Below are 13,101 nucleotides of genomic sequence, written 5' to 3'. Positions count from 1 at the left end.
CATTGGTTTTTGGCTGTTGTACCATTTTGTTGCAGTTGAGGAGTAACACTGGATTGTCAAGGCTGGTCTGGTTACACAGTGACCTTTTAAAGATGGCGTGGAAGCAAGGTATGCCAGTCTTTCGGCAGCTATCTGCTGAGATGAGAGTTGTTTTGGGAATGGCACGTGTAAGGTGCAACCAAAATTAGAAGGTACTAAGTAGTTAATAAGGTGAGTTTACTAGGTTACAGTAAGAAATCTCACTAGGCCTGAATGAAAAATTCTTCAAAATGCCTGTTGCAACTCATATAGAACCAAAAATTATTCAATCCAACGTGTCAAGTTTAGATTTCACAAGCAAAAACAAATGTCTAAATTTCTGCACTCCTTTCATTCTGGAGCTGTTCTTATCCATTCTTTAGAAACTTGCTATTAATGAAAACATAAGAAATAGGAACAAGAGTAGGCCAGATGGCCCCTCGAGACTATCCACAATAAAATCTTGGTTCACCTTTCACCTAACTTCACTTTCCCAACAGATCCTTTGACACATGAACAGAAATTGCTGGAAAAGTTCAGCAGGTCTGGTAGCATCTGCAAAGAGAAATCAGAATTAATGTTTTAGATCAAGTAATCCTTCCTCAGAGCCCTTCCTATATCCCTTGAGTTTGAAAATCCATTGCTTGGAGCATTGATTATCCAAACACTGGGTATCCACAGCCCTCTGGCCAAAAATTCATAGCAATAAAATGTCATTTTACATTAAACACAGAAGTTCAGTTATAATATGACATTTCAGCAGAGATGCTGATTAGGATAAACGTAGTAGCAAATGTTTCAGACATCCAGATGCACAACTTTGACTAGAGACACAACAGCTCAGGATTAAATATTTGAATTTTATCTGAATTTATCTGAGATGGATCACTATTGTTAGTGACCATGAAGGTATCTCTGGTCTGTACAGTCAGAGAACCTCACAGTGGCTGGAAATTAGCAGGAGGTAATTAACCTAGAAATGTATAGAACAAAATCCAATTACATTCTGCAGAGAGAACTAATATAATCCAGTTACCTACGTAAGTATCCAAAATATGAATGGTAAATAGGTACCACAGATCTCTATACGGTGCCTTTATACACGACTGTAGGAAATATTCATCCTTTGTACAGAAGATAAATTACCATTAATACAGTTGATGCACTTTGGATGATTCTAGATAAATTGGGAAAAGTAGGACTTCACATGATAATTAAATACATCAGTCCATAATTAAACGACTACGTCAATCTGACCTCAACACGTTTCAACAGTAACTCTGAGGAACACTGCAGCCAAGAATTAAATCAAGAAGTGCAGTCAGCAGGCTTTAATCAATCCACCTTCAATACATTCAATTTAGCTTCACAGGAAGCAAACCACTGGGTACTAATAAACTCGACAAATGAATAAATACAAGTTAAGCTTCAGAGACAGAGCCCTTCACACAAAGAATGCAACTTTAGATACTTTTTTTTCATGGGATTTGGGCATCACTGACTATTCCAGTATTTATTGGCCAAAAGTTACAGGCAAATAAAATATTTGTGCACTGAACTATTCAAAAAATAATTTTAAATAAAAGGCTTTGGGTCCAGCATAATAACCACAAATGAATAAATGAACTAACTTCAACAATACAGCATCAATGTGAAGGTTTGGGCTGAGGTTTACTAGATTGGCCATAGATAGAGAGAGTTGTTATTGCCATGGTGTCACAATTGATGTTTGGGTGGCCCATCCAGAAAAGGAGCACCCACCCTCTCATGTCATTGGGAGACGACCAGATTTGAATGGCCTTCCTAGGGCATTTTCCGCAATGGATAACCCCTTTGTCACTCCTACCTCCTTGCCCACCGATGTCTTCCCATCTCCCAACCCTGCCCTTAGAAACCTCTGGTTATTGTTGTTATTACTTTCTTCGCAAATACAACCTGATCTTTGATATGTCAAAAACATTCTGTTTTTATTTAGTTTTCCAGCATCTACTGCATTTTGCTCTTGGATCAATTAATCTTGTTGCTTTCCTCCATCAGCATCACACCATACCTACTTTTGTATAAAATCATGGTACCTAACTTTTACACTCCTTCAAGTCAGTAATGGGGTTGAACTGTCCAAAAACAGGACTAGGTCTATTGCCCCTTTGTTGTCATGATGCCCATTGCTGGACAGCTAGAACTATCCCAAGTTAAACGGGGACTGTATGTCACATCCAGGATCCAGTTACAGTTCTTGGACTGAATTGTTGGAACAATAATGAACATCAGATAGTGACTGTGTAGAACAGGAGATTTAAAAATGTGTGTTCACAAGGAGTGAGTTTGCTCTTGATAACACCTCTTGAACTTTCCAATTGGCGACCTCAGATATTTGATCAAAGAAGTAGGAGGTTGTAAACCACATTGTTATTCCACTTGATAAGCTAACTTAGTGGTTGTCACTGGACTCCAAGGCCATGAGATTTGGGCTACTTGTTGCATGTGTGTTCCTTCAAGCGCAATTTGATTTAGTATGGAAATTGAATGTCTACCTTTCCAGTTTAGCTATAAGAGTCTTGTTGAGAAAAGAATATGAAATGTATTGCATATATATTAATATGGAGGATGTTAAGAGAACACTATCCCCAGATCTATTGCTTATAATCTCATTTTTATCTCTTTACAAATTCCTTTCACATCATCACAGTGGATGATGCTTGTTGCACTCAATCAAGTATACACCTTCTGAACCCTCTCAAATCCAAATACAACACCCACACAAGTATTTTTCCCTCTTAAGTATTGTATTGTTATACAGTTGTTTGCATATTGATTATTACTTCTATCCATCTTTCCCATCTCCATTTGCAACCCAGGTATTTGACTTTACAAATTCAGATGATCTGGAAATTCCAATATTCTCCTTAAACATGTTCCCTGCAAATTTGGAACAATGTTAGTTTGATGGATAGAGACTTGAATTATCTTCCTGCTGGTCTGAATTCTGCAGTTCTTTCTTGAACATTTTTTATTTCTTTTGCAAAGCACTTGGGAATGTCTGTCTTTTCTTTCTAGCTGTTGTAGTCCTAGCTGAAGCAGTTGATTTATTTTTGCAATATCTTAGATCTTTGCACATTTGTTGCCTCTTCTTAATTATCCTCCATGGAGTTGTGTGCACCACATTTCAATTTGAATCATGTGGAATTTGTTACCTTTGGAGATTCTTGTAAGATAAGGACATTGGGTATTTTGGTTGAAATTGTCCCTTCTAATCACCTCAGTGTCTAATGTCAGACTTGCATTTGCCATAAAGAGCTATGCATTGTAATGCAGTCTGACTCCATTTAGTTGCAGATTTAATTGTCTGTCTATCACTATACAACCTCTTACATGTTGCTTTTTTGCTTGAACTTCATCTTGAGCTTTGTTGTAATTTGAAATATGAACTTCTTTCTGTTTGATAGCAATGGGAAACATTTAATCTTGACCACGAAAGTCATCTTTTTACATTTCTTTGATAGTGTAAAACCTAATTAATCTTGAAAGATTTTATTTTTTCTTTAAGCTCTAACATGAGTACACAAAATTTTCTACTGGCTTTTACTTTTGTTGTTTAACCTCTTTCAACTATTGAAAGAGATTGAGTTCAATACAAATCACTTCAAGAGTGACATTTTGATTTTGCAGTACATAAAGATTTTCTAGTAACTTACGTCCCTTATGTTGGAGAATTTCTTGTAGAGCACCTTGAGCAGTTAAGTACAAGGCCCATTGGACCATTTAGCTGAACTTCTATCAGCTGTAATCAGTATTTTTCAAGCAAAATTCTATAAAAGACAATAATGTGACACATGCTCCAGTGCCTCAATTGAAATTGATGAGATGCCCATTGATGTAAATGTTTTGTCTGGGTCATTGACTTTCTCAAGGAAAACATTGGGAGTAACCTCCAAAGAGACTGTCATCCCTCATTCATCTCTTTGTGTGGATAGTCGTTTCCTAAAAAAAGTCTTTACTCAGACCAGACTACGTGTTTCTTTAAATTATTCAAACTTAACTCCTTCAAGTATTTTAGTTAGCAATTTTTCCAGTTCTCCAATCCCAACTACACCCTCCACTATACAAATGTTCTCCTGTGGCCCACTTAGTTTCATCGATACAGCCCTGCCTCATGATATCCAGGCATTATGGCGGTGATGCCCAATTGGATTTGCAACTTTTCTTTTAAAATTACAGTTCTTGCAGACTGAATTACTGTGCAATTCAGGATGTTTGGCTATGACTCATGGAATCCTCACCATCTGGTTGACTCACCGGTTTAACTCAGAGTCAGGACCACTCCCATAGAGCACTGCTTCATAATGTGAGCTCTACCTTACACCTGCAGGTTTCTTTTATCCCTGCATAACATCTATCTGGTCGGAAATGCTTTGTATCATTGGCTTCATTCTTCATCTGTGTTGTGTATTGCCATAATGTTGCCACCATTGTGTGTGTGGCTTTCAATAAGTCTGAAGTGCTCTAGTATAAATTAGGATATCCACCTTTTGGCCTCACTGGAAGAGTCTTGTTTAGTAAGCACTGAGGTGTGTCGCATTACTGTAATTATTTACAGATTCCATATGATCGACCTTATGGTGAGGAGCACATTTACATCAGTCCTATCTCCTACAAACTCTTTTTTTACGCTGGCCAAGTCCTCATTACTGAGTGATATTTACTGAAGTTAACTAAATGTTAAGTCTTTCAGACCTAATTACAACAAAAGCCACACAATGCCATATTGCAGTTAATCATCTTATGTTCCTCTGCCTCAGGTAGCATTCAAATGAAAAAGCTGAAAAGAACTAAAAACGCCATGAAGGGGCACCAGGATGGAACACACCGTGAAAAAGGATTTTTTATGAATAGTGATGCATACTTTAAAATGGAATATTTAGTAAATATTAGTGCATCCATTAAGAGAAAGAAGCACTTAATGTAAATACTAATGAGGCCATTAAAAACACAGAAGGAAAGTTCTGTGTTCAGAAGAGTTTGCACTCTTAGGCTATTTTGTTTCATATTTTTGCAAGAATTTTACTTAGCAAGGTTAGATGGTTAAAGGGAAAATGCATGAATGCATCAGAGTAAAATGTACAAGGGACAGTTGCACTTTTATTTATAGTTTGGAGAAGGCAATATTTATCAGATATTGTCTAATTTGTCTTCTTTGAAATCCCATTTGCTTGTTCTTCAGTTGCGCTTCTGGAAGGCCTTTCATTAAACAAGGTAATACAAAATCCTGTGCAGCATCACTATTGTGGAGACTTTGATTGTTTACACAGCAATTCTTCCTCAGTATGCAGAGGCAGTGGAAGATTATGGTTGGTTCCACAATAACACAAGACCTGACATGGATCTCATTATATTTTGCAATACTGAAGGAGGAAATAGACAAGAGTCATTAGTTTGCATAATAGAGGATATCCCTTGTCATAATTAAATTGATAGTGCTTGTATTGTGACAAGCAGCAGATAGCAATCATGGAACCACATGGGAATCAAATAAATAAAGAAGCAGTTTGGTATATTTTTTAAACTTCTGACAGAATTAAAAGTCTTTGCTGTTAATTGTAAAGTTATGGCAAGATAATTGTAAAAGCTTTAAGGAGACTGCCAGTCAAAATTTAAGCACCCTTTTGAATCATGGCATGTAGGAGGGGATCAGGGATACAAATACTTAAGCTGTAGAAAATCCATGACAATTTTTACTGCATCCCTAATAAAGAACAACAGATGTTAGATTGTGTGGGAGGAAAGGGAAATCTGACTGATATCCTCTCCCAGTTATATCCATATGGGTCTACAGCAAATTTATCACTACCTTAATCAAATATTAACAGAGGCTATTTCCTGTCCTTGGAAATGATGATTAAAAAAAGGTAGACGTAAATAGATATCCTTTTACAATTTTGTTATACATAGCAAATACAGAAGGCTTTTTCATTTAATGCTAATCAAGTAATGCCTGAAATGTAAAGTTGCAAGTGTTGCCAACAGCTGAATACTTAATTAACTGCTTTAAAGCTCAATAGAGAAGCTTAACTAATCTTAAAAAACATATTTTGTTAAATTTCCAGTAAATTATGAAACCCTTGCTGCAATTTATCTTACTTTTAGAAGGATGAAATGTGAGTACACATATTGCTATATGATTTTTGTGATTTATACATATCGTATATATGAAATATTATTTATTTAAGTTTGCGTTTTAAATTTTGAGTTAATAATGTGTTTGTTTTCTGCATGCCTGAAGTTAATAGTTAACTGGTAAGTATTTATGTCACCATGGTGATTTCTTTTAAAACAGTTTGCATCTTAATGGGTTTGTGTCTCCTTAAGTACTTTATGACTTAGCAGGGTGAACCATTGAGCTTTAAAGTTTGTTAGAAATGTCAAAACTTAGGGAGTATTTTTAACTTAGGAGAAACACTGCTAGCTTGTTGGAAGAGATTTTGGAGTCAATTTTATTTTGCTTTGGGAATTTCTGTGAAGCACTTGTACAGAGATGCAAGAAAGGAAGAGCACTGCTGAGAAAGGGAGAATATAATGAAACTAGATCATCTCAGAGAAAGGTGTTAGTACTGTCTCCAAGCTTGAAGTGTTGGGATAAAACTCTGAAGAGGTTACTTGAAGGCGAATATATAAGCTCAGATATATGGTAGCTCTTAGCAAAAGCTATCAGCACCTTTAGTTCAGGAGTCAAAGTAACAGCTAAAATGGAGTTAAAGTCACAGTTACACAGTTACATTACATCTATCAAGATGTTAAAAAAAAAGCAATTTTGGTGTGTTTAAATTTTTTTAACTTTTGTGTGATAAGTAAATATTGATTTATTCTATTTTATCTTAATTTGTTTTGCATAATAAACTTCTGTTTTATTGTTAAAACAAAATCTGGAATGCTGCATGCTTGTCTTTCAGTGAGAGACCATCACATTAAAATGAAATCAAAATATGCTCTATCAAGCCAGATATCAGTCTGGAATCTGACTTATCCAGTAATAACATCGGTTCAGATAATACCAATATTAGATTAAATTGCACCTACTTGTTTGAGCTCTTCTCCTTTCCTATAAAGGGGTAGCTTCGCATCAAGCCTGCACGAGTGCCCAGGAAAGCCATTTCAATGCCGTCTTCATTATTTCTGTAAAACAGTCAAAGAAACTTTAGAATGAAGTTGACAAAATACATGTTTTTCTATGCATAATATCAGGATAAAAAGTCGGATTACCCTCACAGTGCATCCAACAAATGTCAGATAATAAAGGGATAATTGCTCAAGCTCTTAAATCAAAGTAAACCTGATTATATCATGGAGGTCTATGCCACTAAACTATAAAGGTAAATATAAAACATAAATCAGAACCTCCAGATTTAATGAATATTTTTCACTTTTTTTCTATTCTACATACTTTATAAAAGTTATTATTTATGATGACATCAAAGACTTAATGAATTAACAGAGCTTCAGACATACAAACAAATCAAAATATGGCAATCAACTATCAATAGATTAATGAAGCCATGGGTAAACTTAGCAGTAGGTACACTGTGAGTATATCTGCACTAGATGGCCTACAGTAGTTCAAGAAAGTGACTCATGCCTCCTTCCCATGGGCAATTGGAGATGGGTAACGAAACTGGTCTTGCCAGTGATAAGAGTGGGGTGCCAAAAAAGCACAGCAGGTCAGGCAGCATCTGAGGAGCAGGAGAATCAGCGTTTCAGACAAGAGCACTTCAGACAAGGATCATGATTCCTGATGAAGGGCTCTTGCCCAAAATGTCGATTCTCCTGCTCTCGGATGCTGTCTGACCTGCTGTGCTTTTCCAGCACCACACTCTCGACTCTGATCTCCAGCATCTGCAGTCCTCACTTTCTCCTTGCTAGTGAGACCCATGTCTCAAAAAAAAAGAAAAAAACAATCTGGAATGGAATAGTTGGCACCAACGATTAATTGGAACAGTAAGTGATAAAACAAATTAATCTAATGGGAACACTAAGAAGTTAATAATTTATTAAACATAAGTCAGCAATTACTCAAGCTATTCCATAACAAGAATGCTGGCAAATACATTCATAGATTGGCAGATACAATCAAATTACAGCAACAATTAATCAGTGAACACACACCTAAATGAATATATTCATGGAGCAGAAGCCCCCCTAATCTAGTCCCATTTGTCAGCACCCTGGCCCATATCTGTCTGAACCCTTCCTATTCATGTACCCATACAGTTGCCTTTCAAGTGTTGTAGCTGTACCAGCCTCCACCACTTCCTCTGCCAGCTCATTCTATGCACACACCACCCTTTGCGTTAAAAAGTTGCTCCTTAGGTCCTTTTTAAACCTTTTCCCTCTCACCCTAAACCTGTGCCCTCTAGTTCTGGACTCCCCCACCCCAGGGAAAAAACCTTCTCTATTTATGCTATCCATGTCCCTCATGATTTTATAAACCTCCATAAGGTCACCCCTCAGCCTCCGACACTCCAGGGAAAACAGCCCCAGCCTGTTTAGCCTCTCCCTATAGCTCAAACCCTCCAAACCAGGCAACATCCTTGTAAATCTTTTCTGAATCCTTTCAGAAAGGGGTTCTAAAACATACTTGACTATTGATGGAACTTTTTGTAATTGTCATACTTACTCAGAAATGTTCATGGCTATGGCTGTCCAGTAAGCTTCAAGTGGAGCAGTTACTACAGCATCAAAGAGAACTTCTTGCAGCAGCTCCTCATCACCTTCATAAATAAATAAAGAGTTAAAATGGATGTGAGCAGATAGGTGGGATAGTAGACAAATTTAAGTAGATAAATACACGGAAAAACAGACTTATCTAAATTGACAAATTGACATAGAGAACTCCATACTAGATTTAAAAATACTTGTGTCAACATGGAAAAATATAGTTCACAACTATTTGAAGGATATTTGCAATGTTGCATAAATATACCGATACTAATGAGACTGATTGATAAAGAACAGGAAGTGAAACAATATATAAATACGCCAAATAAACGGCATTTATGCTTTCTGAGTGTAAAATGCAAATTAATAAACAATTTAGATGCAAAACAAACACTTTTCTTAACCCTGTGATGAACTATGTTAACCAAAAATTTAAAAAATAATGGTTATGAGCAGAATCTTCCAAGCCCCTGTGGGAATTGGTGTGTTAGTTGGGAATATAGAGTGAGCTCGGCAGAAATGAGATTGTTGACATTGAGAATAAATAATCCAATTCTCCAACCAAGTTTTGAATGTCGAGATGAGAATCTTAATATTGAATGATGAGAGAATTATTTGCATCCATTGGCCTACATTAGCCATTAGCACCTAATCCTGCTTTATTGATAAGCCAGTTTCCCATTGTCCCACCAATCAAATAGAAATGAGATATTGATAATTCCCACATAAAAGTCAGAGTGGTATCTAGTGTCCAATATCAGTCCAGGGCTTGGACACAATCAGTCTGCTGCTTGGAACATTCAGGATCTGAGATCTGTAAGACTGCAGTCCATAGAATGGGCCACAGTAAGTCCTGCAGGTGGAGTTCAACCAGTAAGGGAATCATCAGTCAGAGAACTGCATAGGGATCAGTCAGAGATCCATTCAATCTGCAGTCAGGGCTGTCCATCCAAGTAGATCGGGGATGGGCCATAGTCAGTCTTGGGGGGGTTGGCTCAATGAAAGTCAAGGAAGATTATCGGGGATCATTGCTGAGGTAAGGAAGTATTGCAAGGTAATTCCAGGGATTGAAGGCAGAATGCTGGAATGTGGAGCAGACAATAACTTTGAAGGGATGAAACTCAATATATGATGGAATGATTTGAAGACCTCTTTCATATTGAAAAATCAATGGTTTAGTGGGCTTTTCAATCTTAAACCTTAGCCCATAGCACAGTCCAAGAACCTCCCACACACTCATTTTGCTGCAATGTTTCTTTTTCAACAATGGTGTGTCTTTTCTCTGAAACATAATATGTTATCTTTATTACTCAGCTAAGAGTCAACAACATTGCTGTAGGTCTGGGATTACATGTAGACTAGACCAGGAGAAAAAGGGCAGGTTTCCTTCCTTAAAGTACACTAGTAAATTGATGGTGGTTACATGGTTATCATTAGACTAGCTTTTTGCTCCAGCTTTTTCTATTCAAATTCAAATTTCACCATCTGCCAAGGTAGAATTCAAACCCATATCCAGAAAACATTACTGTGGGATTCTGGATTACAAGTACAAAGGCATTACCACTATATCATTGCTTCCCCATTTAAATCAGAGCAGGTCCTGATGGCTACAGCTTGCTAAATGCTGATCTCATCCATTGTGTGAATACTGCTTCACAACAACTTCTCTGCATGTTCCAAAGCCATCTTCACAACTGACCTTGCATCCATGCAAGTTGACTTTGACAAACCATCGACTTGCCACATTATCGTGCCTATTCTTTGACAAGCTCACACTTTATTTATGCAGATACACAAATGCACCTCAATTTCTGCACAGGATGCAATTTATGGGTCTCAGATTGTTTTCTTAGCATTCATTTGCTTTGGATTTGCTTGGATTTGCTTGCTGTATGTTCTTCACATTGCTTTCTTAACACATACTCACTAACTTCAGCACTGACTTACTGACTGCTAGCCTCTGCACATGATCTTGAGAGCTCAGTTACAGGCTACCAGTCTATGTATGACTCATATTGTTTTCTTCGAGCATAAGGCCTTTTTGTGCTCAGTTACAGGCTTCTAGTCTTTGCGGCTTGCTATGCTTTTCAGCTCAGAGGGAGAATCGACAGCTTGTGGTAGGGAGCTTGTGATGGAGGAGCATGACTATAAATTCATGGAAATTCTGAAAACATTGGAGAATGCAGGCCAACCTTCTAAGGACAATTGTGAATTTGCCCTAAATAGGCAATCTATCAGTACAATAGGGGGTGGTATGTCAGCTGTGCAACACCATGCCATGTCAACATCACACCTGGCAGCTTCCATGGCAAAGTCAGAAATCACACAACACCAGGTAGCAATATTGTGAAAATCAAAGGAACAATCTTTAACATCAGGGGGTACCACAACTGTCAGCCAGGTGCATGATAATGCCAGTGACCAGGGAGACATGTCCTTGCAGTACAGGAATTAGGGCACAGTCAGTCCTGCAGGTCAAATATAAGTAGTCTGGCAACTACTGGTAGGTCAGTCAAGGTATAGTGGAGCTATTTGGTCAATAATGGTCAGAGGACCCATCAGGAGCAATCCTTGTAGTCCTGAGGAACGCAGGCAACCTCAAGTCTTGGGAATGGGCTTCATTGTACTGCATCACTGAGAAAATGATGACAGTACCAGGAGTCAATTAGAGATAGTCAGGTGGGATCTCATAGAGAATAGGAGAGAACTGGGAGTGCCAGATGTAGGACAATTCAAGAAGATCATGGTAACTTTGGCTCCTACATGGGAAGAATGTAGGATCAGTGACTGCGTGGGCATTTCCAAGGTCATGGGTTCAGGGGGCAAAGTGGAGACAATAATACTTGCATAAAAGTGCTCAACAGAAATGGGGGAGGCGAAAAGCTCACAAGGGCCACAAGACCAACAATACTCAAGGATGGTGGGAAATTTATACACCACAAGTGGAGCCAGCAAGACACTCACACTGAATAAAAGTTGAAACCTTATCATGTCAGATCAAAAGTCAATTGTACAAAAATTTACAAAATGGCTGGAACAGCATGAAAAGTGAGCAGAATAAGTTGTTGTTACCTTCCTTCAGGGGTAGATTAAAACTCGGAATTGGAAACCCAACTAGGGTCAATTGCAGTAATCATAACTTCACTGATTCAGTAATGGCACCAATCTGGCTTCAATTTGCATTCATCAGTAAATCATCATTATCCAAGAGTGCATGTTAAAAATTATGACTTCAAGCAATCATTACTGTTATATTGTGTATAGCAATTGCCTCCTCTTCACGTCAGCTCAGCAGCTGCAATAAGAACAAGACACTTAAAGTGGAATCTGAATTTCCAGTTTCACAAACACCTTCAATAATGTGGAGGGCAATGCTTTGCAGCTAGATTCACATATGGAACTATAAGCATGTGAGGACATAGTTTATGACATGGAAAAGTGGTCTTTATTTGAGGGAGTAGGTGCTATCATGTTGGTTTACTGCCAAGATTCTATGCCAACAGGAAAACTTTGGTTGCAAAATGTATAGGTGGATAGTATCAAATACCTCAGGGCTCCTTATTAAGATGTGACATTGGGAAGCCTCTGTGGCACTTTGTGCGAGGGCAATAACACGGCTTCATTGTGATGGATGTGATAAGAGTTCCTTCAATAAAACTGTGTTAACATTCCCAAATTCCCCACAGATTATTTGCTGTCACGTGGAGAATGCAGTGGCTAGAGTCATTGTGACCTTGATGTATCCCTCTTGAAGACAATGTAGAAAGAATCAGTAACTAACACTTCATCAATGAACCCCGAAGCATAGCAATGACTAGTGGCTGCTGAACAGCATGCAGAGGGAGAAGCAGCAGGTGAAGCTTCACCAAAGAGGCAGAGGAGATGATTGACATCCTGAATCTACAGATCTTGCTGAGGTTTTTTTCAACTGTCTAAAACACAGTGCATGCACTGATTAAGGATATTCTAGCTATCATCTCTGGACTACATAATTTACTGGGGCAGGGCTGATGTTCAGCAGGATTGGATGGCAATCCCATTCCAGTGGTTGTCAAGGTCAAGCTGTCCTGAACTTTTATGCCAGTGGTTCATTTCAAGGTGAAATTGGGGACCTGTGTGGCACCTCCAATCGTCAACCCATAAATGTATCTGGGATGTAACTGATGCTATTTTGTCAAGAGCACAACTGCCCTGAGTTCCTACTGCTTTCCAATGAACTTGGACCATACAAGGCTAGCTGCTGGAAGACAAGTGCTACCCCCTTCAAACATGGCTAATGCCACCTTTGCAAAACCCTGAGTCTGAGACAGAACTAAGTTACAATTTTGCTCGCACTTCCACAACAGCCATAATGGAACAGACAATTGGCCTCCT

The 13,101-nt window shown here is 38.1% G+C and overlaps 1 protein-coding gene across 6 annotated transcripts in view; it reads right to left on the bottom strand.

Moving 5' to 3' along the window:
• The window catches only part of LOC140458136 (voltage-dependent calcium channel subunit alpha-2/delta-4-like), a 491,615-nt gene that overhangs the window by 276,782 nt on the left and 201,732 nt on the right, over positions 1–13,101 (bottom strand). For all 6 annotated transcript variants that reach the window (XM_072552257.1, XM_072552261.1, XM_072552258.1 and 3 more), the window contains 2 exons: positions 8,687–8,780; positions 7,093–7,188 (listed from right to left, as the gene is read on the bottom strand). In XM_072552257.1, the coding sequence (XP_072408358.1) occupies positions 7,093–7,188; positions 8,687–8,780 (190 nt within the window). The remainder of the gene's footprint in view (positions 1–7,092; positions 7,189–8,686; positions 8,781–13,101) is intronic.

The sequence above is a fragment of the Chiloscyllium punctatum genome, chromosome 32, assembly GCF_047496795.1.
Source record: "Chiloscyllium punctatum isolate Juve2018m chromosome 32, sChiPun1.3, whole genome shotgun sequence".
Taxonomy (NCBI): Eukaryota; Metazoa; Chordata; class Chondrichthyes; order Orectolobiformes; family Hemiscylliidae; genus Chiloscyllium; species Chiloscyllium punctatum.
Note: the sequence above shows the minus strand (reverse complement) of the source record. Positions and strands in the feature narration are given on the sequence as shown.